The sequence below is a fragment of the Centroberyx gerrardi genome, chromosome 15 (assembly GCF_048128805.1).
Source record: "Centroberyx gerrardi isolate f3 chromosome 15, fCenGer3.hap1.cur.20231027, whole genome shotgun sequence".
In the NCBI taxonomy this organism is placed as follows: Eukaryota; Metazoa; Chordata; class Actinopteri; order Beryciformes; family Berycidae; genus Centroberyx; species Centroberyx gerrardi.
Window position 1 is genome coordinate 19,501,252 of NC_136011.1, and position 26,366 is coordinate 19,527,617.

Here is a 26,366-nt window from a genome sequence, read left to right on the forward strand (position 1 = left end):
TTTATTTGGTTTTAATTTTTTGTTTACCTTGCCTATTGTGAGCCAATCATAATTGACTGGTCCAACCACATTACCCAGATGTTGCAATGTGTGTGTGTGTGTGTGTGTGTGTGTGTAGGTGTGTGTGTGTGTGTGTGTGTGTGTCACATGGCAAACAGGACATTTAAAAGGAAACGGTAGTGCACTGATTGTTACACACTTTTGGGAGCAAACATATCATTCAACCAGAAAACGTTGTACACCGTAACAAAACGGTACAAGCTTTGAATGTGCCCCAGCTGTCTGAATGGAGGTCAAATATTTGAATAGTTAACAATGCAAGGCTGGAGGATTAAATCAATTTGACCAATGAATGAGTGAGTGAATGAGTGAGTTATTTTCTACTCAATGTTTTCTAATTGTTTCTAGTCATTTTTTTGTTTGTGTTCTGAGGTTGTTTGTAATCTGCCAATTCATGTTTGCAGGGATATTTAGATGTTTGTAGTGTAGGTTTCAGCACAGACTTCAGTTATAGGCTATATTAGGCCTGTATGTGATAAAGTAGACAATTGTTTTTTATTATTTTTTATGTTTATTATTTTTTTTTTTTATTATTATTATTATTATTATTATTTTATCATTAACTGCAATATCGGTCATGCCAGTAGACAATTATCAATTTCTAATTATATAGGCTCATTTGCAATTGTACAATATATATATCGGCTAGCAGCTAACTACCCACCCCCAGATCAGAGAGGTATGGTTATTTTGCAAATTTATACCATCCCCCACCATCCAATAACTCAAACAAGAATTAAGAACCCTTTAATATCCCAAAGAACCATATGACAAACATGTAGAACCATCTGCTACATAAAATGATTCTTTAGTAGGTGATGGTTCTTCGTGGAACCACACAGCCTTTTAAAGAACCAGTTAAGAACCATTATTTTTCTGTGTGTGTGGAGATTTATTCATATACATTAACATTTAAATATTCTTCCTTTTATTGGTTATTTTTGTATTTCTACCAGTAAGTTGTTTCTTTTATAAATGAAAGGCGTCAACATTAATTCTACTTCATTAATTCTGCTTAAAGACCAACATAATAGCTTGCAGTACAACTTTTCAGTATCTTAGTATTCAATTGAAATTATTACTGATGGAGCAAAATTCTAGTTTTCCAGATTCATACTCCTAACTTAGCACAGTTATATGGAATATTGAAACACTTGAAACCTTTGTAGCTGTCACTTGTACATACTGTAACATAAAAGTGACAGTAAAAATGTTGTGTCAGCTAATGGTTAAGCCTGTTGCTCTTTGAAGGAAAAGCGAATGGCTATCATTCTGTGAGATGGCTGTCCCAGCGATCTGTTCTCATTATCTGACTTGGTGTGGGGGAGAAGGGTTTGGGGTCTAACTATCAACAGCTCTTCTGGATCAAGTCGTGAAGATACACATCCATGCCCTGGATTACTCATGATTATATTACCAAATGATAGAACAGCCAGGTAATACATTCAGCATGCCATTTCTGTAAAAGCTATTCCTACTGGCTTTGGTTTATTGTTTTTTCTTTGTTTCTTTTTTACTTCATGTCCCAGTGTAAAGAGTAAGTCAACTATATGTATGATCAACCTTTCAGTTCCACTTAATGACCTTAACAAATATCATTTGCAGTCATACATTACTGACATTGGATTTATAATAACAAACATGAATAGTCAATACAGAGTGCTACCTTGTGGTTACTTATTAACAAAACACAACAACCTTCCTTTGGTGAGCATTGTACAAAAATTGGGTTTGGAAAAATGCGGTCAAGCCTTCAACAAAGAACAAGTTCCCTCTGAATTTTTCTTTGGAACAAATTCACTTCTTGTCTCAATTTGCTTTCCTCGGATGGTAAAATTGGCTTGTTCTTAATCTTGTGTCTGCATATTTACTTAGTGTAAAATATATATGTACTGCAACTGTCAATCTGGAAACTCATAGAAGTGACACATAAATTTAATTCTAATTCGGTGATCAGACCATTTTGATTGTATGCCTCTCTGCAGCTCAGGAAGGAGGTGGGGATGGTGTACCCCAACTCTGAAGAGTCTTTCCTCCAGTCACACATGGAAGCCCCTGGTCCCCCCGCTCTGTTTGGTGGCTGTGGTGATATATGGCCAGGCTGACAGGCTCCGCAACTTTGTGGCAGGCATCTTCATCCCTCAGTACCACTATCCATATGCAGTGGCTCTCTGCTTTGCCCAGGTTGGTGCCTGCTGCCTGGCTTGTTTCTTTGGGCAATTCACACTGCCAAATCAAACTAAATCGACCAAAAAGGAACTGTTCTCTGCTTTCCTGGTTACATATTCAACTGAGCATTTTATTCATATCTTATGCTATTTCTACTTTCTGGATAGTATGGTGAGAAAGTGACAGCAGGTCACAACAACTTTTCATCTACTGCTTGTGTGGCAGTTAAGTGTGACAATATAATATCTCTGCCTATACTGACATGTGGTATAGATCTACTGACTATACTGACTATATTCCAAATATAATGAACCATAGCAATTTTATCCATTAGCAAAACATATAGGCCTAAATATATCCCATGAATATTATCAAACTAATATACCTACTAATATGAACATAAAATGAATCTCAATATATACTGTATATCTGCATGCGTTATCATTTCTGTCTAGTTCCGCTACGCTCTCTCATAATTGCTCATAACTCAGAAATTTAAGACGAAATCATCTTTATTGTTTATATGCTTTAATGTATGCATCTGAATGGTGTATTTAATGTATCACTGTAAAACGAATAAGCACGTTAGTATTTATTTAATTAAAAAAATTAATGTTATGTTTTATTACATTGTTGTTAATCATTATTAAAATGATGTAAGGTTATATTGGAGTTAATTTCATAGCTGTGCACTTGAGCATTGGCTATTTCATATCATAATCAGTTTTTGGGACTGGTGTGTGTGTGTGTGTGTTTGTATGTGTGTGTAGCTTGAAGAATAGGGGAGTTGTTGAGTGTTAATAAATACTTGAGCGTGATGGATGTTTAACCAAACGCCTGACCAGCTGAAGGGCCGTGGGGTAGATATGGCCCTGTCCCAAGGTTGAAACTAAGAAGTATGAATGATTGAGCTTTGCTAATGACATTCATGTCGGTAAAAGGTCAACCTTGATTGTTCACGCATTTATTGTGGGTGTTAAGTTTGGAAAGAATTTCTGTCACTTTCTGTCATAGTTACGGACCAAGTTTTGACATTTGACACTGTGGTAAACACAACATTCAGATAAAGTATGTTATCTTTCTGAACTGTGCAACACATACAGCATTTATGGTTCAATTTGTCTTGTTCTGAACCAGAAAAACTGGGATGGGCTGGCAAGAAGAATGATGAATGATTAGTCCAGAGGTAAATGTTGCTTTTATCTGCATGGTCTAGTGCAGTGATTCTCAACCTTTCTCAACCATTCTCAATCAAGGACCCCTAATTTAGGACACATTAGCACCGCAGACCCCCATTTGATGAGATTTTGTCTCTCAGACCCAAAACTGAGAATATTTTTATTGTTAGATATGATTTTGTCCAGAATTCCATGACTATCTGTATTGTAGGTAGAGAGATAACAGTGAAATATGATCAAAATAGTCATTCTTCCACATTCTCTAATTCTCTAATTGTGTTAACGTCTTGTAAATGAAATAATGGTGAAGTGGTTCCCCCTGGAAACCCCTCAAGGACCCCTGATGGTCCCTGGACCCCACGTTGAGAACCACTGGTTTAGTGCTTGCAGTGATGTGAGTGAATCACAGGAGTTGAATGGGTATATTCTACTTTATATCCAATGTACATCCTGTATCTTTTATTTTTACCACAAATATTATTTACCACAACAAAACCAGATATTGTCTTTGACTAGTGGGGATTTTCTTTTGATTCATCAGTCTCTACTGCTTTGTCGGACACTTGCACGTGCAAGTATCTCCTAATGTCAACAATGTCTATTTCCCAGGTTCTGGTCTCTCTGTTAGTCTTAAATCTCCTCCATGTCCTGGATCTGGTGCCTCTGAAGCGTTACTCCAAGTCCCTGGGCGAGAGGCTGCTGGTGCCTGCGATCTGTGACAGCACCCAGGCTGTGCTGGCCATGTGGGCCAAGGCCAGCAGCTCCCACACCGGCCTCTTCCCCCTCACTGTGCGTCTGCTGCCCCTGCTGACTGTGGGCTGGAGCCACGGCCTGAAGCTGGCAGTGCCTCCGTCCTTCCACATGACTGTTCTGATCGCCACCCTGAGTGGTGCATCTATCGTCATCACAGGTAAACCCGTACTAAGAAACCAAACCCCTCGATCTTATCCCTGAAATGTCCTTAATTTCTCCATTACATAAACATTAAATATCCATTAAACATAACATAGCTTTAAAAAAGTAAGGTTAGTATCATGGGTTTTTAAGGGATTTATTCATGGGTTGATTCGTGGAGACACTTAAGGGATTTCTCATGCCTTTTATGCATGGTTTACAGGGTTATTAATGAGTTATTAATGGAAAGTTCCAGTCTCCCTGAATTTTACATTAATTTAGAAAGTAAGGAATCAAAAATTAAGGGGTGATTAAGGTGGTTTTGATGGGGTCTCCTCCATTAATTAATTTGAAAGGGATTTTGCATGAGTTACGGGGTGAATTAATGTAAATATAAGGTTATTTTAAGGGATTACTGTGAGAAGACAAGGCAAATTGGCCTTTCCACAAGTTGTGGGGAGGTGACGTTGATGAAAAGTCATCCCTCTAGTGGATCTTCACCTTGGAACAATTTAACCCCTCAATCTCTAATGCACCTCCACTCTCTCCCCGCAGCCTCCCAGGGTCTGTCAGGTGTAGAGCCTCTGGAGTACATGTACGCGCCGCTGGCTTTAATCCTCCACAGTCTCTCCCTCACCTGGCTGGCCAAAGTATCGGAGGTCGAGCGCCGCCACTCCCCTGATGCCCAAGCCTCCGTTTTTGACATGTACTACACCCAGCTGGTCAACCAGAGCTGGGTGCTGGGCCTCCTGTGCCTGCTCCAGCCAGACGGCCCCTGGCGGGTGCTGAGTCGGGGCAGCTGGTGCACCCTGCTGTTCCACGGTTACCTGCTGGCCATCCTCCTGCTGGGGATGGTGCTGAACTTCCTGGTTGGCATAACGGCTCTGCGTTTCTCGCTGCTTGCTGCCGCACTGCTCCACTCGGCACGGGAGCTGATGCAGCCGTTTTTCCAGCTGCTGTTGTTTCACTCTTAAGGACTGAGACATTTTATCGACAGCTGTACTGTACTGTATCAGTGTTGGGCAAATTCACTTTTAAAAGAAGCATATTAGCATAACTTAATCATAAGCAGTTATAACAAGGATACACTGCACATTTTATTTTCTGTGGAGAGTATATGAGTTACATCACTTTTATTAGAGTTCCTTTCACAGTCATATGACTTATGCCTATATGAGGCATGTTGGCTTACATCAGATAGCAGGAAATGCATAATATGGTCAACTAGGCTAAAATATGTCAGCACAGGGAAGTAACTTTGCATTACTTGAATGAATAATTGCAAGGATGTTACGAAGGTGAGTGTGGCTGGACAGCTGAGTGGGCCATGGCATCCAGATGAAGCTGCCAGTCAGACTTAGCTTAGCCTAAGCAGATACAATGTGGATTTTGCGGACTCTGCTCTCTTCAAAAACTAGGGTGTTTCTAGGACGCTGTTGAACCTTCTTGAGGTGTCATTTGCCTAATTCAACAAAACACCGGTGAAGGAAGGTTGCTACTTGATAACCCCTTGCCTACACGCACTCACCCTGAAGCTAGAGTAGGCTGATGAATGTTGCCACCTAAAGATCCTGTAGATTTATGACGGTACAGCCTGATGTTTGCTATGTTACTCATTTGCCCTGTAGTATATTATTCTGTTGAACTCTGAATCAAGCCTCTGTATGACTACTCACCTTGGATTATGTATCATCATATCCTGTTGAAAAATTAGTTACTCATCAATATTAGTTGATGTGTCCTGTCTACAGTGTTCAAGAGATTTCATGGGACAGTGGATTAATTTCTAACCAGAGCTTTGTGGAAGTCGCCCCTGAATGACTCTGACTAAACTTTTTCAGATGAGAAGGGGAAAATGATAAGGGAAGACTCTTCAATAGGGTTAAACAATCATTATGTGACACCAAGTTAATGGGCTGTATAAAGTCAGGGCTTAAAGCAAAAAAACATTCTGTTCCTGACTGATTTGGGGGGGGGGGGGGCAGTCTGCATCACACCATTTATTTCTCTATTTCTCTATAAAACTAGTCCAATAACAAGAACAACGAAAACAATTGACACATTTCTGTGCTGAAGGAATGAATATTCAACACACAGCATTATTAATCTATAAACCTACTGCAATAAGGATAACTGTGGAGCCCCCCCAGGGGTCACCTGGTACAACCCACGTGGAGTGAGTTTTTTTTTTTTTTTTTCATTGTCGAAAATAGTTTGTGAATCTAAAACGTCCATATGCCGGAAATCCGGCACCTGGCCGGAGGTCTTTAAGCTCTGTAAAGTGATGTGTCAAGAGGCTGCTGCATGGAAGGAGTCTACCATACAGCTGTTATCAGAAGCTAAATTATGTCAATGAACTCCACATGCTTATACACTTGGTGTGAGAAGCTATATAACCTATGTACATAAACTATATGATGTAACAGTCAGCTATCATGGCTATGCAGCTACCTCAAAGTGTGTTCCTTAAGTGTAACATTTAGTAATAAAAGTGAACGTTTTACCATTTCACATGCTTGGAAAAAGCAGGTGGCTAATGTTGAACCACCTGTTGATTGCGCAACAGGACAGATTTTTTTACCCAGCAAAATGACTCAAATGGCTCTCAAACTACAGAAAACCAACAGTCAAGCTTCACAACATTCATATATAAAATACCACTTTATTTCCAAAAATCAACTTATTTTATTTCCAACAACCAAGGTTATTTCAAGTGCTGTCAAAAAACACTATCAGTACAAATTTACTTCCCTCCTGATACTACACAAAACAGCATAAATTCAAACATTTGATGTACACCTGACAGAAATTGTGTTTCTAGAATCGCTTTTGATTCTTTCACTTTCATTATGATTTCAAACCAGACCAGTTGTGCTGTGCTATGTTCAGGCCACATTTGGCCAAACTTAAGTCAGTCCCGCCTCATTCTGTCGTAGCATTAAAGCATCACAGTATTTTTCTTACACTCAGTGTATACCTTTTAGGTCATGAAACAAGATGGTAAATGGGATCTGGTCTGGTATCTTACATCAGTACACCTAGTCTCCTGTACTGAGAAGCTGGAAAAAGGCCGTCATGTGTATTTCACTTGTTTTTCTGATAGAATCAAGGGATTCCAAGCCCTAACAGATAGAGAAAAGACGAAAATTGTGTTAGGTGAGGAGAGCCAAACAATTGATATTGCTGCCAATTTTGTATATTTATGCAAAAATTTGCAGAATAACAAAGATGAATATTGACCAGTCAAACAGAAGAATACCTTTGAAAAATAAACATCCTGTAAACCCTGAAAGGTTGTTTTTTTTGTGTGTGTAACTGTTTGATTAACCTTATTCTGTTAAAGTAGATCTGTATTGTATACATGTATAAACTTGCTGTTACTTGTGTACATTTAATATTTACTATTTAATTGTTAGTCATGCTAACAAAGCCATTCTGATTCTGATGATAGCTTTGAGAGAAGCTTCAGGAAATGTGGGTGCTGGCCCTGTCCGGGTGTCCTTTATCACCTTTAAGAAAGAAGAGAGGCCTGGTAAATACTGGCTCATTAGCCAAGTCATTTCCCCAATCTTGTTCCTTAGGAGGGATCGGTGTTGGGCGGCAGGTGGAGGCCCAGGCTCTGCAGCAGGTTGGAGGCTGGTCCGGCCAGTCCGGCCTGCGAGCTGAGGGACTCCAGCAGGTTGGTGACCAGGTTCAGATCCACATCCAGGGGCTGGATCTCCTCCTCTGCCTCTTCCACCCCTCCTTCTCTTGGAAGACCAGCGGGATGAGGGGAGCCGTTGGTTAGGCCTTCCTTGTCACACTTCTGCTGAAAGGAATGGGAATATCAACAGATACGGATGAATTTCACAAGCTGATACATTGTGATACATATGCATGACGTGTTATTTCATTTGAGTTTAGAGCATCCTTTTTCTTTTTTTATTCAAAGTCAAGTCATTCAAAGTGGAAGATATTGAGAGTGAGGCTGAGCAGAAGCAGGGGGCTATCAATATATTCTTCTCTCTGATATGAAGAGGGTATATTCACAAACACAGTCTTACCTTCTGAGTAAAGCTTTGTCCCACATTAGTGCTCATCAGCTCCTGGTCCATTTGGTCCATGTATCTTTTGAGACTGTCCAAAGTCTCTGCCCCCTTCTCCCCTCCAGGACTAGAGGAACTCTCTTCTTCCTCTTCCTCTTCCCCCTCCTCATCATCATCATCTAGATCATCTGAATCTAGCTCTTCTTCTTTGCTTCCTGAAACAATTGAAAGGCATCCATGTTCAGTAAATAGAGAAAAACGTTACAAGTCTCAGTCTCAGTTACAGTAACATTACTATTGCAAGTCTTTAATAATGTCTACATACCTAGTAGTCTGTCCAGTGCATTGGCCATGGAATCTGGGTCAAAACTGAAAGGCTGATTTGAATGGGCCCTGGGATAGAGAGAAAAACATTTGCATGACATGGAGGGGGATTTCCTCCACAGGCATTTAATGTGCAAGAAAGGCTAGAGTGAGTATTAGTACTAGCATTTGTGGCAGGTTCATAGGCAGGCCATGAAGAGAAAATTATGCATGCACCATGTCCACTTGCACAATGAAACCATATAATTTATTCTAAGCAATGCTTCAGTCAGAGAGTCAGATTTACTGTACTGTACTGAGAAATAGTCAGTCCATCTCACCAGGGCAGTTCAGCACCCTCGTGGGAAGAAACAGCGTTGAGGAAGTTCTTCATGCCCTGGGTGACTGCCACTAGGCTGTAACTGGCCTCTTCTCCCTCTTCGTCTTCCTCTGTCTCCTTCCTCTTCTCCTCTGCGCCCCTGCCACGCTGCGTGTGCTTGGTGGAACTTGGGTTTTGGCTGCCAACACCAATGCTCTGCCCACTTCTCTCCTCTAGCATACGCTCCAAATCCTGAGCTGTAATATCCAGCCAGCTGTCACCTGGAGTTCGACACAAACAAAATGAGAAATTATGAGAAAGGAAGGAAAGAGAGAAAGGTGTAGGATGGAAGACGCATACCAAAAGGACAGACAGAGACGACAGAAATTGGCAAGCAGAGAAAAATCCCAGGAGGCAGAGACAGACAAAGCCAGTGGTTCATTTCTAGTGAGGTCATATCCATAAGGCTTGCAACCTCTATGCTTGCAAGGCTTATTTTATTTTATGATAAGTGTATCATAGGGAAGTGGAAACAAGCTGACATCCATAACATCCATATCATTGCCTTATCCTACTTTCAGCGTCCACAGGCGGACTTTACCCAGCATTAAAATGAATGTATAACTTAACGTTAACCATGTTAAACTAGCAAATTACATTGCAGCTGGGGGTCATAACTCTGTCTTACCTGAAGATAACACCAAGTGAATCCATAATCTCCACAGCCTTTCTGACAGTATCATTAACCACGCAGCCACTGCCTAACTTCTTCTAACTATCTATACACAAAGGGCAATCTTATCTAATCTACTATGTATTGACAGGTAAACATTGCTCTTGGTCCTATATTCATAGTATTCCCATGATGTCACCCCTTCCCTACCAACCTGGCACTTTACCATATACACAGGTCATTGACTGTAGCCGTCATTTGATTACAATCACCTGTTATTTTCCTACCAAGATGGCTGTGTGGTGATGTAACATAATACTATGAATAAGGGAGCATTAGCTTTACTATATAAATATGTCAAATTTAGACTGAGATTGAAATGCTATCTACTGTAATTCCTTCTTCTCTTGATTAAAAGGAAAAAGGAATGGACTAAGGAGCACCAGTAAAATGTGCTAGTGCACTAGAAAGTATACACAGTATACACACATTATGCCTTTATAGTTATGCAATAGCTAGCTCTTTCACTCACTGTCCTCTTGGGGGAGCTGTGACTCCTGTCTCCTGAGTTCCTCCAAGTTGAAGGGAGGACAGCTCTGCAGCAGCTGGAGAACCTCCTCACCTGCGGACTTACCACTGGAACCACACACACACACACACACACACACACACACACACACACAGTAGGTACATTCAGAGACACACAAACATGGATGGCATAGACAGCAATGTACATACAATGTTCATGGACACATGCACGTGCATGCAACCACACTCCTCACCTCAATGCTGAAGAGACAGACTGTTTGAAGAAGTTCTCTGCTGATGTCTTCAGTTCTCTATAACAACCTGAGCCTTCCAGCTCCCCCTGTATCGACAACAACCAAATTCACAACTTTCAACTTTTCATTTGATGATTAACACAAACTACAATATTTTTATTAGTTAGAATAAGTTTGAATCACAAGATTACATTAATGAAATGCATCGAAAGTAACATCTATATCAATGTTTGCTTGCAAGTGGCTAATTAGCTAGCCATCCACTTGGCCTTCCCATTCAAAATGTGTGACTAACCCGGAAGTAGTCGTTCCTTTTCAGACTCCCTAGGAAGCCTTTCCACTGAGGATTACAACTGACGGGGGCATCAGGCTCTGAAGATGGTGGCCTGCACTTCAAGCATAGGATCTCAAAGCCATGGGCCTGGGAGAGGTACACACACACACACACACACACACACACAAGCACAGACATAAATATATACAGATACATACATTACTCAAAACACCTCATTACCCTCCATCTTGCACCCTCCCAATGCCAGAATCAGAATAACGGTGTTGGTCAGAGGAAATGCAGAGGTTTCACCAGTTTCATGCCCAGCTCGTAGGCTCGGTACTGGGGGTGAGAGCGGGCGGGCAGGGTGAAGCCGCTCCTCCGGTCTGGGGTGAACTGTTGCTGCTGTAGCTGGGCGTACAGGCAACGGGTGAATGTCACCTGGAAATTCATACAGTAATACAGGGTTATGGTTGCCTAAGGTTCTGGAAACATTATTTTTGTTCACGAATATTACACAGGTCTAAAAGAGTTTAAAAGAGATGCTGATTTCAGAGAGGCTGACGTATACAGATACAAAATCGAAGACAAACACTGTGATAACAATATTGTACATGGGACATACTTGTGTAAGTTAGTAATGCAACACAGCCAATATTTAAAAAAAAAAAAAAATGATTGTGTTTTTTCGTTACTGGACAACCTCTCCTTTTTGACTACGCTATTACAAATATGAATCCCCGAGTGTGTGTACCAAGGTGAGGACTCGTGTGTCAGGAGGAAAGGTCTTGAAGCTTCGGCAGGCCTGGAGATCCACTGGATCCCGCAGGTAGAACGCCGACACTGCTGGGGCCACCAGGTCTGGTCGCTGTGCCAATACCGTGGCAATGCCTGCAGGTAAGAAGCAGTGGGCACGGTGCAGGCCAGCTGTAATCTTCTCTGGGTACCTAAGTGGAAAGCACACACACAATCAAGGATGTTAAACTTATTGTTGACATATCTGTCAACAATAGTCAATTGTTTCTATGTGAATTAGCTAGATTATCCTGCTAGTCCCGCATTGACATAACTTCTATGATGCCAAGTAGTCCTCTCACCCCTCTAGTCGCTTCCTCAGGGCTGAACAAATCTTAGGGCTTGCCCGGCAGGCCTGTGTGTGGGTGGAGAGCAGGGCTAGAGCCTGCTCCACACTGGGTACCACATCCTTGGAGAGGCCAACTGTACTGGAATGGGAGGGGCAGGGCAGGATATGCAACTCGCCCCTGTGGAGGAACACCTGGGAAAGGGAATGGGTGGAGAGATGAAGATTGAAGACTTCAGCTAAAATGTTGACATTTACAAGGGGAAGCAGAAATAGGTGATTAGATATTAAAACAGACGGGTCAAAGAGAATACAGTCAAATCTCACCCTATTCTCACTGGTCTCTGGATTCAGCCACTTGGGAAGATAGTCTGCTGCTTCAATCAGAAGAAACTCTCCATCATTGTCCTCAACTCTGTGCACACAAACATAAAATGGGAGTTAGAAAGCAGAGAAACCCCATGACTAACAAAACACTGAAACCGATCCATGTTTAAGCACCATAATACGACAGTCAAATCATGGCAAAAGTGTTGAATAAAAAAGTGAACACTGGGCACATTCATGTCTCACCTGGCCACTAGTTGTGGGAAGGCCTTTGTGATTTGTTGGAGGAGGTAAACGATAAACCACTCGTCCTCCACATTGTCCCCAAACTGAGTGCTGCCTCCAATGTGAGCAGGAACATCTCCTATCAATAAAGAACATATAATCAGTCCTGCTTCACGGACATAATAAACACTAGGTGTGTGTAACAGGAAACTATATTATTCATCCATTGACTGAGGGAACATAGAAATCGTGCCAGCCACACCAAAGCCAAACCTCTGATGTGTTGACTATACCTTTCTCAGGCTGGTACTTGAGGTTAAAGGGCTGATGCTGCCAGATGTATTGCATGAGGAGTGGGGCAACCTTGGCCAGAATCTCCTCTACTAGATGTGTTAGATGTTCCTCATTGGTTTGTGAACTGGAACCGTCGGGCTGAATCAAGAAAAGTTTGTACTGGACCACGTCTTCCTGCACCTCTCTCCTCGACAGTGCGTCCATTGTGGCACTCGTTGTAACGACCTCTTAAATAGACAACAACAGGATTAAGACAAAGATGAAAATTGATATATGCATGTTCCACATACTGCTGTACTCTTGTACTACGTCCCCATATACAATAGAAAGTAATGTGAATCAAGAAAATTACAAATATGACTAATTCTAACAGGCTCCGCCGATTAACGGGTAAGCGATAGAGTAATCGCAATTAAACCATTCAGTACTATGGATATCCAGCAAAATATCTTGCGAATGTCAGTCAGTCTTACCTTATCTCGTTTTTAAATGGTAAAATATGATTTCAATGCAGATTGGAGAGCTTTGGATATGAGGGAAAAGATTAAAATAAATAAATCAAAGCTACGTCGTTAGCACGCCGTTTGACATTGTTTTCGTCCTATCATGAATTCTTGTCGACTAGCCACTAGTATAACAAATACTAGTTCCTATAATATATATTTAATCGGAATTTCGTTGTTCTTTGAGTGAAAAAATAGCTACCGTTTGCTGAAAATAAGTAACAAAAAAGACGCCAAATATCTAATGAGTCTGATTGAAATTCAAACAGTTAATTACATATGTGTGTAGCGAGTGTAGCCATAGTTCTCCAACGACAAGCGGACACATTTTAGAAGCGCACCTTCGTGGGGGGGAAGCAAGGGAGTTGTAGTCAAAAACCAGTAACGGAAAGGATATTCCACGGTAGTCCAAAATCTATTTCCCAGGAGGCCATGGGAATACGAAGTCGCGTATCCATGACAGCCTTGTTATTGTTGTTGTGGTGCTGTAGCTAATCCTCAAAAGTGGCGATAGACATACTCATGTATTCAATAAATTGGATCGATAGGCAACTTCTCGAGGACACACAACAATGTCATCTAGTGCTGCGAGGTTATTTATAGCAGTAATTGTTCGTTGAGCAAATATATCTTTATGTGACCAGGGCGGGTAATATTCTATCTCCTTGGTCCTACTAGCTAGCTAATGTTAGATTTAGCCTCCTAACATTAGCTGTGATAGTTAGCAACAGCGTTAGCATCGGTAGCTAATACCCAGTCCAGCTCTTTTTACAAATGGTGTTGATCTGCGGACTGGAGGAAATGTCAGACCTCAGTCTCAACAGTCAGCAGCGAGTCCATGAACCGGAGGCGAGCAGAATGAGAGCGGAGGGCTTGAGCCTATAAAACGGAGAACGGGAGAATGATTTCGCGATACAACAGAAGACCCGTATCGCACAAACTGGAGATGTGAGTACTGTAAGTTTCCTAAGAGGTCAACACTAGTGATCTAACATTACCAAGCCAGACTGTACACACTGTAAACAACGTTTTACCAGCTGACAGCGAGTGAATGTTGTTACTCTGCTGGGAGAAAGTGAAATGAGTGACGACGCTGTCCACCGCGATCAAATGACAGTGTAAAAGGAGAATTATATTGATCCCATTAGAGACAGTCCATCTGTCACACGGCGTCTGGCGTACATTGGCATACAATATATGATATTGTTCAGCATTAAATTAGAAGAATGCATCTTCTTGAAACTACCACACCACCTTATATTCTAAAGCCACAATAATGCCTTATTTGCACACTGTAGTTTTATTATTATTGCGAGGCTATCACTGACACTAAGCAAACTGCTGCTGCCCTTTCCTAAATGTGATTGCACACACACTGATCATTTTTTTTTCAACATTCTCAATCCTTCTGTTGGGCAGTCGTGGGTTATCCCGGAGCAGCCTTGACCATCACCCGCTCCCAGAGGAAGCAGATGATAACCAGACCCCTCAGCGGTTCCTCCATGACCTCCAGGAAGCTGTGTCCACTCACAACAGGTACCTGGGACCTGGACAGACAGGCAGACAGACAGACAGACAGACAGACAGACAGATCTAGGATGGTTAGAAACAGATCAGACAGACAACCAGACCTGGGCCATGTACAGATCGCCTTGATAGACCTGGACTGTGTGCAGACAAACAGTCCAACCAGGGATAGGGGTTTAGCCTATTCAGCCAAGTGAAACTTTCACACATCTCCTAAATACAGTTGCCGCCTAGACTAATTCATAAGAGTTGAAATTACTCCCAACTAAGGCTACTTAATGGACACTCATGCTCTGTTTTACCCATTCTTACCTGTGTGTTCTGTAATGTTACACCCTCTTGAAATGGTAGTGGATTCTCAAGACTCTCAATATGTGAAACCAGATACCTGAAAGCCATGGATTAATTGATATCACATTGCCTCCTTCAGATACTTGGATGTGCAGCTAAAAGAATAAATAATGAGGCAACCTATTAGAATATTCAATTACTTTGACATTTGCTCTTTGCTTTCCACTTGGAAACCTTGCCTGGAGTTGGTTGTCAACAACCAGTGATAAGAGCTCCTTTGCCACATGACAAAATCCTGGTCTAGGTTTCTCAGGGTTCCTAATGGTCATGGGATGACTGGATTATAATGGGATTTTGAGAGGTGTATTCCAGGCAGGGAATGTCAAAGAATTTGATAATTTCTCTGGGGAAATTAGGGAATTTTACAAATAGGTCACCTTACAGGAATATACCAGAATGTATTGTACAACTTGTTTCACACATTTATTGCATTAGATGATCTGATGGTTTTCAGCTGTTTTTCTACATTGCACGGCCACTTCTCCACAGCAAGTCCAACTGTAGTGGAAACCAGACTGTTTACCCCTTTAGAACTTTTCTGAGCTGAAAAACAACATTAACAAACCAGGAAGGAATAACATTTTTTTTAGGTCATGGAAGCGCTCCAATTTAGTTATGGAAAATCATGGAAAAGATTTTCACATATGGGCCGCAGTCGGAACCCTGATTTCTTATTTAATATTGTCTCTTGACAGTTGTTATTGAAACACACTGCCAAGGGATGATTTTCAGTGGGACGAGAGGGTATTGGCAACAAAAAAATCTGAATTGCATCCTGTACATTAACTGCAGAATGTACATCACTTCACCTCCCCAGCACCCTCCTCGGCTAAATTTGAACAAACTGTATGTAAACCACACCACTTCCCTGTCCTGTTCATTTAGCTCGGACACATCTGCTGCCTCGGGCCAGTCTGACTGTCCCACGGTCATCACAGTAGACTCCAGCCAGTCCTGGTCAGGCATCCACAGCTACACGGGTACCGGGATCTCCACAGAGAGGAGCTCTGTCTTCTCCTGGGGCTACGATGTGAGTCTCCCCCTGAGAAAACAATAGTACTGTGATATGATGATATGAACCTGGAATAGGCAAACACACACACACACACACACACACACACACACACACACACACACACAGTACCTTGTTTTTTCTCCCAGCAATCTTCCATCCTCTCTGCCATTCTGTTCTAAAGAAGAAAAGACTCTGCTCTTACTGTCATACATATTAGTTGTCAGAGTTTTGGCCCATGATTCTGATATAGTATCATAATTTTATCTGACATTTTGTGCTTCTTTACTAACTAGTCACCTTTTGCCACACTTGTGGGAAAGCCACAGAATGACTCAACCATTCATTGTATAGAGCGGTAGATGTCTTGTTTGTCTGCTCCCTCTTTGTATAGGTGTATAGGCAAGGCATGATTCCACTGGGTATTGCTTTGTTATAACGCGATGCTTTCTAGCTTCAGCCGATCGCAACTTTTCTATAACTCCATGATTTATTTAGTTCCATGTCCTCAAACTGCCTCTGCAAAAAAAACCTCTCTATTGCATATGCACTCACTGCCCTAACTCATCTCTCTCTTTCTCTCTCTCTCTCTCTCTCTCTCTCCCTCGTTCTCTCTTGCTTGCTCTCTCTCTCCCTGTTATAGCACATGCAAATATGTGAACAATCCAGCTTGACCACAAACACATACACACACTCCAGGGAGCCATAGGAGCTCATCATTATGCACGTTGTGGCCTGCTGTGAAATAAACAAAGCGCAGCAATGTGCTGCCAATAATTGATGAACAGCTTTCTGTGATGGAGCCTGTGTATGAGCGTAAAAGAATGACTAGCCTTCCCTCCCTATGTTTCTGTCTCTCTCTCTCTCTCTCTCTCTCTCTCTCTCTCTCTCTCCCTCTCTTCCTCTCTGTTTTTCTGTCCCATAGGAGTTTGACAAGGCAGCGTCGCGGCAGGTGCAGCAAATGTTTGAGGAGATTGACAGAGAGCTGTACGAGGGGAGGGGTGGTGGGGGAGGGCCTCTCCGGGGGCTGCAGGATGAGTGTCAGCAGTGGGCCGCGAGGTTCCCACATCTCCGGTACGTCACCCACCAACCTCCTGACCGGTTACCTTTTACTTTTGAGTTAAACAGGGCTGGAGCGGGATCAAAGCTGAACATGGGGACAAACATCAGAGAAAGCATGAACATTTTTTTTTTCATCCTTGCAAGAAAACACACAATATCAGGGTCTCTCAGGCTCTGAAGTCCTGTCCCTAATAGGTACTATTGAGAATCAAAAGCAAAACCTTTGTTTAGAAGTGCAAATTTGCAAACATGTGAAGGCGATTGGCCACTTACTATTGATCTACCCATAAAAAGCCCTAAGGTTTGCTCTCAGAATTGTTAAATGTATGAGAGTAAACTTACTTTACTCTCAGTGCAGCTGTGGCCTTCATTCACAAACACAGAGAAGGCTCATAATTACTTTTTAAAAGTTGGTTAAATTGATTTGTGGATTTAGTTAATCACTGTTTGATCAATGCTGTGTGTGTGTGTGTGTGTGTGTGTGTGTGTGTGTGTGTGTGTGCCTTCCAGGATCCTGGGGACTCAGCTGGTGTGTCCCAGTGATGAAGGCTTCCAGTGGTACGCTACCTCAGGGAAGAGCAGCCCTGCTAGCCACCCATCAGCAGGCAAAGACAGCACTGTCAAGGCCCAGGAGAAAGATAAGGGCGGCACAGAGTAAGCAGCACCTCCACTGACTGACTGGGTTTCTGACTGACTGACTGAAAGTGACTGAAAGGATTGAAAGTTGACATATTAGACAAAATTCCCAGATCCAAGGTGCATTAACCCTTAATCTTCTAAAAAATATAGGACTGCCTAATTAGGACTATATCTTGAGAAATCTTGATTTGGTTGTAATAAAAGTCAATTTAAGAAGATCAAATGTAAAATGAATTTTCATGTTTTTGTCACATCCTTCTTAAAGTATACTGATTTGAAAATGTGCCATCTTTACCGCTATGGCACTTAATTAGTGCATGAAATTTACAAGAAATCTTTCCATCCTGACTGACTGGCTGGCTGGCCAGCTGCTGTTAGCGCATCAATTATAGATGCATGCTGGCTGGCTCTGTGGTTTTGTGACCTAGATACTCTGACTTGTGAAACAATCAAGTCAGTTAGCTGAAGTCAGTTATGTGGGTTGGCTGTGATAAATAGTTGCTGGACTGCCACTTGTACTGATAGGCCAGTAGTGAATGCCATTGTGTGACGACTTCCACTCAAACAGAGTTGACATAATGGAGCTGACACAGAGTAAGAGAATGGCAAGTGGTATTTGTTAGCCAATTTGTCAGTATCACTATGCAGTGTGTTTGCATGCGTTCACGCTTGTGTGTGTGTGTGTCACAATTTGTGCCAGGATTTTGTCAGAATTTCAGCCAGATCAATTTACATTCACAGAAAGGATACTGGGTGTGTGTGCTTGTTTCTGTGTGCATGTCTTTGTGTGCAATTTTATGTATACGTGTCAAGGTGCTTACCTGTGTGTACCCTTGTCTGTGGGGGTTGAAGGTTGAATGTGCAGGGCAAGAGAGCAGCGTTGGTCAAGTCCTCTGCAGCGGAGGTGGACGGCCCCCCTGGCTCCCCTAGTGGCTCCAGGAGTCATGACAAGCCGAGAGTCATTGAAGTGGAGGGCCTGATGGAGGAGTACCTGGCCTTTGACGGCAGGGACCTGTGAGTTACTGAAGTTCCTCATGCTACAACATTGTTTTTATTCCAGGACTCTGGGCTTTTTTCAACATACAGCTCTTACTTATTTCTAATGGACAATTCCTCTTTTCCTATCTTTTCATGATTATTTGCTGCTTTTGCTGTTTCCATGCCACACTGCTTTATATACTGTACATGGCCTGTCTAAAAATGGTACTACTATTGACTATTTAAACTTATAAAAATCCTCCTTTCCTAACCTGGGACCTAAATCTGTTGATTGGCCACCCCAGGTGCTGTTATTGTACTGTTCAGTTAAGTTCAAATGTATACTGTATACTGTAACTATATACTGTATCTGTTTTATTCTGTAAAAGAGATATGAAAGATGTTTGTCCATAAATTGTGTGTTTCTTATGTACTTTCTCTGTCTGTCTCAGTCACACACACACACAAGACATTTACTGACCCCACTTTGTCCGGTACTCTGCAGGGATGACGAGTGGGAGCAGTGTTCGGAGTCGGGTCGGAGGCGTCACTGCCTGCCCCCTGTCTCGCCGTACCGGTGTCGCCGTCAGGCTGTTCTGGACCTGCTGTTTGATGATGTGTGGCGGGAGCTGGTTGGCTGGATGGAGGAGCTGGTCCAACGCCACTGGGAAGGCTGCACCTCAGGTTGGGCTGAAATTAACAGTATTGTATGTATTAGACCTTTGTTTCATAGACAAGTGGTTCTCAAAGTTTCCATGAGAGATTTGTCTTTGATCAGATTTTTCCAGATAATAGCAACATCATTCTGTGGTATATCAAATTAAAAATGGCCACATTCAGCAGATAAGTGCTTGGTTTAAATGCCTCAGACCTCGCCATGCAAGAACTACTTTCATAGGCTAAACACTACTTCATATACACCAGGCAACTACCACCTCAAATTTATATAGCACAGAGAGACAGATGATTTTAAAATGTATCACTGAATTCATAAGCAAAGAATGCCTTTATGCCTTTAGAAGCAGCAATATTTAGAATGTAATGTGAATGTAGGTCCTATTACAAATAATACACTGATTTCATTTTGGTTCCTGAAGTTCAGTTAATAAGCTCCATTCTTATTGGAAAATGCACAATAATTGGAAGTGATTCTACCTGTGATTGGCAGATGATGAAAAAAGCTCTGCGAACTTCAGCCCCGCCCAGCAGGATTCACAGGATCCCTTCATGCTGCTGTCCACTCTGCCCACGCTGCTGCCCAAGCTCGGCCAGACCCGGGTGCCCCAGCTCACGGCCGGCCTGCAGTCCCAGGTCAGTGGTGTGGAGGCGGGCTGAGGGACGTCAGGGTCATGGGGAGTGGATTTTGGGGCCAGGCTCACTTCACTGTCAGTGCAGTCAATTCATAACTGAGCTATGTTGAGACATGTTGAGATAAAACTCAAAACCCACTAACAGGTGTTTTGTAATTGATTTTTGAGTTTTTTAATCCACTAATTTGGACTTGTAACAGTTGTGATGAGACATACTTCTTGGATTAATCTGAGATTAACTAACACCATTCCTGCGGGAACAAAGTGAACATCCCATATCTCACTTAAAGTCTTTGTTCGCAAATACTAGTACAGATCAATAAAAGTGATGTGATTGGCTTTTTATCCTGTTTTCCAGCCTATTCTTAGTAGAAGACATGTTTTACTCAAGCTGTACGAAACGTTTTACCCCTAAGAATAGTATATAGTTATTTGCTCAGCATCCCTAACTTTTAAGACTTATTTACAAGTCTCTGTTCCACAGTCAGCACTTGATTGTCAACTGTTTTTCACTCCTGCCTGTAGCTCTTTTCACTCTCTTTCAGTGCTGCCAGTTCATTAACTTGTATCACATTTTTCTTTCCTTCCCTCTTTACTTTCTGCCCTTTACCTTTGCCAGTATTTTCTGTCCACCTAACTTCTTTCTTTCTTTCTTTCTTTCTTTCTTTCTTTCTTTCTTTCTTTCTTTCTTTCTTTCCTTCCTTCCTTCCTTCCTTCTGTATCCACTATCTTTCTCCTTTGGTCATGCTTTTTTCCCCCTCTAAGAATACAAAGTCAAGGGGCTCAAAGCACAAGTCCAGACGGAAATCCAAAAAGCAGAAAAAGCCATCCACTGTATGTAACTCCCTCACTTAGAGCCAAAATGGTGGCGTACTTTGTGCACATCATCCATGGCGGCTCATTACCTTTATCTCTAGAATAAATGTGCTTGTGCCTGTTGATTAACACGAAAGCATCACCACCGATATCTTTTTAATCAGCTGCTGAGTTTTCTCTAAAAGTTATTTTCAACATGAACTACTTTGTCTTTCTTTTCTCTCACAATGAGAATGTTTGAATGGCTTTGTTTAGCTACTTGTTGCCTTTATCAGGTTTTTTTTTGTTGTTTTTCAAGTTGTTTCTGGTTGGTGGTGCAGCATGTATGAGGTCCTCCTGACTTTACTGCATGATGAATAACTGTTTCATTGAGGATATACCGTACATATGGAAATGACAAACAATTAGGCCACCAAAAAAATCACCTAATTTGTCTAACCATGGCTCTTTTTGCCTTTTCTCCTATGCTGTGTCCCCTGCCCCCTCTTGCCTTCCTCTGTCCCTGTTCCCCAACTTTCCCTCCATCACTTCCCCTCTACTTGCTTATACCCACTTTCTCTCCATCTCTTGCCACTTTCTCTCCTTCCCTCCCTCAATGCCTTTCCTTGCTCATTCCCACCATTTCTGCATCTTTTCCTCTCTTCTTCGCTTCAACCCTCTCCTTTCCCCTTCCCACTTTCCCGCTGCCTCTCTACTTTCTCCCCTTCTCTCCCCCCTCTCTCATTCCATCCCCCAGGCTGGAAGGGTACCGGTAGGAGCAGCAGTGACCCACCACAACCTGAACGACCTCATCGTGATCCACGGCATCCCGCTGCAGCAGAGGAACCTGGGGGTGCTGGATAGAGCCCAGTATGGACACACTTTACACACAACAAACCAATGAGCATTTGTTGGATAGGACAGCGGAAGACTGTGCCAAAATAGAAAAACAAAAGAACAGTCTCCTGCAAAATCACTTATACATCTAACTCACACTCAGATATTCCTAATATGTTACTTTAATCTTTGAATGGGAAGGGAAAATAGCCATAGTCATTCTCTATTTACAAGTACACTAAATGTTTAATACAGCATTATGTTGTCTAAATCTGTTCCTGTGATGAGATGGGACGCAGTAACACACTATACAAGAAGGTAATTGTTAATTGTCCATAGCAAATCATGGCACACCAGCAGTAATGTAGCACAAAAAGACAAAGACAAAAAAGGGACATTGCCTCACTCATGCCATGTTTCTGTCCATGGTCAAAATGCCTTGTTTGGCAGAGTCGTCAGCCAGCTGGCAGCAGGTGGAAATGCACCAGGTAACCATTGTGTTTCACTGTTCCCTCCCCATGCAGGGAGCCGGAGGAGAGGATAGAGAGGGTGTCCCACAGGCCGGGCTCCAGCGCGGTCCCCTCCAGCAAACCCCGCCCTCGCCGGGCCCTGGAGCAGAGCTTTTCCTCCCTGTCCCGCCCAGCCCAGTCAGCTCGACGCAGAAATCCTCCGCCCCGCACCCTCCTGCCACTGGTTCCCAGCCTGACTCAGTCCAGCGCGGCGGGATCCATGGACGAGGTCATCCGCGGGACGCGTCTGTGAGTTTAGCATCAGGGGACCCCCCGCCCCCCTTCCCATATCCTGCTATTTCTGCCTCATTCCGACTCCTTTCCTACGGTCTCTGAAGTCGCGCTGAGCCAGAAAGAGATTACTTTGAATGCAGCCTGCCTTTCAACTCGTGCCTTGTGGCTCAGCAGAATAGTGGGGGGTGCGAGACGATAGACGTTTCATGTATGCGACCAACTTAAAGGATGAACTTGTCATGAACCGCGGGTGAAAGAGTAATGGGGTAAAGTGTGCCAGTTAGTTTCTTTCATGTGGAATGTGAATTCTGCTCCAAAATTCAGTGGCTGTGCAAATAACTAATGATAGACTCATTGAGAGCATGCTTGCCGTGTCTAATGAATGCAAAGTGAGCAAGTCCTTTCAAGAGGCAAATTCAGACAGTCGGGGGAGAGACACTTCAGTCCTTAATACCAGTGCGCAACGATACTTGATTGCATTTGAGAAAAACTGGTCATAATTGCCAAGTATCTAATTAATCACAGGAAGAAAAAGTTGTATTATTGTAAAAAATTAACTTAACGTCTGAGTCTTTATACCTTAGCTGTGAATTTTCTCACAATTTCCACAATCAGATTTTTATTTTCAGGAAGAACTATATGTTATCGCCACAATTGTGCCACGGGACAACACAGAATCTGTACTTGTGCTCTTTACTGAGGTGTGCGTCTTCCACAGACCCACGGCCAGCGACCGCCTGACCTCCCCATTGTTGCCTCTGAGCAGGAACACACTCCTCCCCCCGATCAGCACCGGAGAACCAGAGTCCTCCCACTCAGGGCAGCAGACCAGACCTGCACAGGTACAGCCCCACTGAAACATAAAGTAAATAACTATATGCAGCACCTGGACAGTACGGTGTAGGCTATCCTGTGCAACAGAATGCTTAAGGTGGTGAGGCAGAGAGCAACTACGTTCCACTATTTCATTTTCAGTTTCCAGGTGGATTCAGTTGGCCTTAAAAGCCTACCAGCAGACCCAAAATGCCACATAAATTATAGCGGCGTTAAAAGATTCTACAATAGCATTAATAAAATGTATTGGTAGGTTTTTAGTCCACTCGACTGCGTGGAACCAGCTGTAACCAATTGTAGGAAATCGATATGCTGACAAGAATGGTGGAGACACAGAACCTCTGTCCTTCATTAACACTGTCACATAGAAAGTCGGGTTACATTTGTGAAAGGCCTGAGGTAATGTGTGTGTGCGGGTCCATCTTCCCATCTGTCCAGCGTCAGAGAGGCTCGTCCAGCCGAGCCCACAGCGCTGTGACCGATGAAGCTGGCAGTTCCTTCCCAAGGGATCGTCACCACCTGTTGGACGTCTTCTCCCGCCCCAACACCACTCACACATACAGGGTAGGACGCTCTTTATCGTGATAGAATACTATATATACATAAGCCATATGATCGCAGGAGGAAAGGCAAAAGCAATGTTCCTTTCTATGGAGAGAAAGCCTGAGTTAAATAAGTTTGGCGGAGGCATACTTTTAACAGATGCAAGATTTTGACCTGATTTAGCAAAACGTAGTCTATCCCACACAAATCTAGAAGATCCCACATCATAGTTTTTCTGAGTGGCTTTTTCTGCCCATCAGGTTTGGTACTTAATTAATAGAGCTTTTATGATTCCAAGTAATTAGTTGCTCTAATTTATGTATTGTTTGATCAATGATGGCAGTTTTTTTTTTTTTACTGGTTGAAGTGTCAGAGGCGGCAAGTTTGAGCTGTGGCTTTATTTTCAGTCGGACACTCCGTACCGTCGCTCCTTCACAGTGTTGGACAACAGCGGCCAGGGGCGGCCGGGCCGGGCGTCTGTGGGCACAGGTCAGCAGCTCTGCTCAGGCCTGTTTCATCTTCATACAGTATCATACAATCACAATTTGGAAAAAAATAAATAAACAAAAGATGCTCGAAGAGGGATGACACATACTGGAAACCCCCGCTTTTCATCTCCCCTTTCTGTGTTGCATTATTGTTCGCCTGCGCCTTATACAAGACAGATTTCGTTATACATCAGTAAATAAATTATGCATTCATTTATTCATTGATTCCATCAGACTCTCTTGGCATTGGTGTGACCGGCATCAGCCTTGGCATCAGCAGCTCTTCTTTCTTGGACTCGTTTTCCCACCATCCCTTGGGCCACTCGCCCATCGAGGACGAAGAGGAACCAGACCCGCAAGCCCCTCTCCCAGGTCGGTAGAATAAATTGGTTGATAAAACATTTCCAGACCTGCTTCTTGGATAAACTGTTCATGCGAGAGGGACTTGAGCTGCAGCTGCTGCTTTCCAGTGAGCTATTGCTGTTATTTGCAGAGATTTTACCTACTGGTGCCGTGACTTTTCCAATTTTAGAATAATAGTAAAAACATCAAAACTATGAAATAACACAAATGTAATTATGCAGTGACAAAAAAAGTGTTAAAACAAATCAAAACTGTCTAGTAGCCACCCTTGATGGAAAGGCAAAGGCTTTGGAAAATAATTCATACATAGGCATCAACTTCACTATTTATATTTGTCTAAAATACAAATTTCAAGCATTTAAGCATAAGCCTTTAAGATAATGAAAAACATAGTACATTCAATCAGGTGTGTCAAAACCTTTGACTGGTAGTGTAGTTCAGCATATCTATTAACTTGAGACATGTCCTTGTCCCTCCTCTTTCCCCCCAGCTCTTTTGGTGCCTGTGTCAGTCCCACCGCGGTCTTACACCCGAGGGGGCGTCTCATCGAGAGCCGGCAGACCTGGCCTGTAGTCCCGTCCCGCCTCTGCACCCTTCAGCCAGTCTCGCCTCATCTTACCGCAGCACAATGCAGCGCAACACTCTGCAACATCTGTGCCCACAAACAGTTTTGTTTTACAGCAGTAACAGTAACTTTTTTTTGTATTATACTATTTTATTTACCAATGTTTTTTTTTGTTTGTTTTCTAGAGGCCTATTTTTGTATGTCTTAAATTCAGCTTATGCGGCTGCCAAAGACAGTAAACTGTCTACAGTAACTCCCCATCATCATGTATGTGCTGTATGCGTGTACATTTGTATTATGTACTGTATGTATGTATGATTTGGATGTGTGTATATCTTTATATGTGAATGTACTGTATATTGTGTATTGTCCTCTGTGGTTTGTCTTCGTACTGGTAAATGACTATGCAGGGAATGGCTCATCCACCCAGACAGGGACAGCAAGAAAAAAAAGCACTTTTTACTCTGACAATACTACATCAGGCTGTACTGTATCTTTTATAAGGACATGATTTTTAATGGCCCTGTGTAAAAAAAACAAACACAGACTCAGAGCCTCTCATCACATACCATTGCACGCGGGAACAAGAACATGATGAGATGCCATCTAAATAGAAAGTTTCTGGTTGCCTTTCCCACCCACTCTCCCATCCTTCACAATTAGGGCTCAGTTTAAACCATAGGAGGCATAAGAGGGAATATTGTTGCTGTATTAGCGGTGGCAGACTGACAGAACATCTCACCACAGTACAAACCATGTGCTGCATTTACTACAGCGCCTCATTAGTCTGACTATAGAAATACAAGAGACAGGTAGTTATAAGGAACTGACTGTTTTATGTGTTGTATGTAGATAACCGAGGGAATTCAGCGTTGCTCTGTACAAAGTATTTGCTGTATGTACTGTTGCACATTTTAAACTCTTCCCTTTTGTGCAATGTAAAATTGGGATGGCTTTGGTCTCTGTATGAAATCTACAACGTTCTCATTTCAACTGCAAATTCTATATTCATACTTTGTGGAACACAGGCAACATTAGTTTACCTGCACAAAAGGTGGTTTTCCCTTCATTCATGGTTACAATAATACATTGGACAGCCATGCTACAAATGTGACAAAGCTTGAAATGCAAAGTTGTTCTTCAATGAATTTCCTTTGAGGTTTAACGCTGTATTTTATACAAATGAATAAAGAGATGTGTATAAATTATATG

General features: G+C 42.4%; 2 protein-coding genes across 4 annotated transcripts; one reads left to right on the forward strand and one right to left on the reverse strand.

Moving 5' to 3' along the window:
* Positions 1 to 6,968: 6,968 nt before the first annotated feature.
* ecd (ecdysoneless homolog (Drosophila)) lies at positions 6,969 to 13,200 on the reverse strand. 3 transcript variants are annotated; one of them, XR_013507215.1, is made up of 15 exons: positions 13,078 to 13,194; positions 12,604 to 12,831; positions 12,332 to 12,449; positions 12,086 to 12,173; positions 11,775 to 11,953; positions 11,432 to 11,624; positions 10,990 to 11,118; positions 10,699 to 10,824; positions 10,404 to 10,489; positions 10,154 to 10,257; positions 8,971 to 9,229; positions 8,652 to 8,719; positions 8,345 to 8,541; positions 7,811 to 8,109; positions 6,969 to 7,423 (listed from the first exon to the last, which is right to left on the reverse strand). XR_013507215.1 is itself a non-coding variant. In XM_071903138.2 (14 exons), exons 2-14 carry the CDS (start codon positions 12,806 to 12,808, stop codon positions 7,879 to 7,881), a joined length of 1,983 nt encoding a protein of 660 aa, XP_071759239.2. In that variant the 5' UTR covers positions 12,809 to 12,829; positions 13,078 to 13,200; the 3' UTR covers positions 6,969 to 7,878. The 3 variants fall into 3 exon arrangements, 2 of the variants coding, with proteins under 2 accessions (XP_071759239.2, XP_071759240.2); XM_071903138.2 differs by having other exon boundaries at positions 6,969 to 8,109; positions 12,604 to 12,829; positions 13,078 to 13,200; XM_071903139.2 differs by having other exon boundaries at positions 6,969 to 8,106.
* Positions 13,201 to 13,996: 796 nt separating this feature from the next.
* On the forward strand, positions 13,997 to 26,362 carry fam149b1 (family with sequence similarity 149 member B1). Its single transcript, XM_071903140.2, has 16 exons — positions 13,997 to 14,055; positions 14,527 to 14,643; positions 15,871 to 16,015; positions 16,923 to 17,071; positions 17,570 to 17,713; positions 18,551 to 18,712; positions 19,182 to 19,360; positions 19,845 to 19,987; positions 20,752 to 20,820; positions 21,539 to 21,651; positions 22,143 to 22,376; positions 23,080 to 23,203; positions 23,634 to 23,759; positions 24,146 to 24,227; positions 24,461 to 24,598; positions 25,080 to 26,362. Exons 1-16 carry the CDS (start codon positions 14,009 to 14,011, stop codon positions 25,160 to 25,162), a joined length of 2,055 nt encoding a protein of 684 aa, XP_071759241.2. The 5' UTR covers positions 13,997 to 14,008; the 3' UTR covers positions 25,163 to 26,362.
* Positions 26,363 to 26,366: the final 4 nt, after the last annotated feature.

Excerpts from the sequence above, each read along its gene's own strand:
- ecd (XM_071903138.2), bottom strand. The coding sequence starts at position 12,808 with ATGGACGCACTGTCGAGGAGAGAGGTGCAGGAAGACGTGGTCCAGTAC. Across the intron at positions 11,625-11,774 it reads CTGAGGAAGCGACTAGAGGG|GTACCCAGAGAAGATTACAG; the intron begins GTGAGAGGACTA and ends CTTTCCACTTAG. Across the intron at positions 8,542-8,651 it reads TGCACTGGACAGACTACTAG|GAAGCAAAGAAGAAGAGCTA; the intron begins GTATGTAGACAT and ends CAATTGTTTCAG.
- fam149b1 (XM_071903140.2), top strand. The coding sequence starts at position 14,009 with ATGATTTCGCGATACAACAGAAGACCCGTATCGCACAAACTGGAGAT. Across the intron at positions 14,644-15,870 it reads GCTGTGTCCACTCACAACAG|CTCGGACACATCTGCTGCCT; the intron begins GTACCTGGGACC and ends CTGTTCATTTAG. Across the intron at positions 20,821-21,538 it reads AGCAGAAAAAGCCATCCACT|GCTGGAAGGGTACCGGTAGG; the intron begins GTATGTAACTCC and ends TCCATCCCCCAG.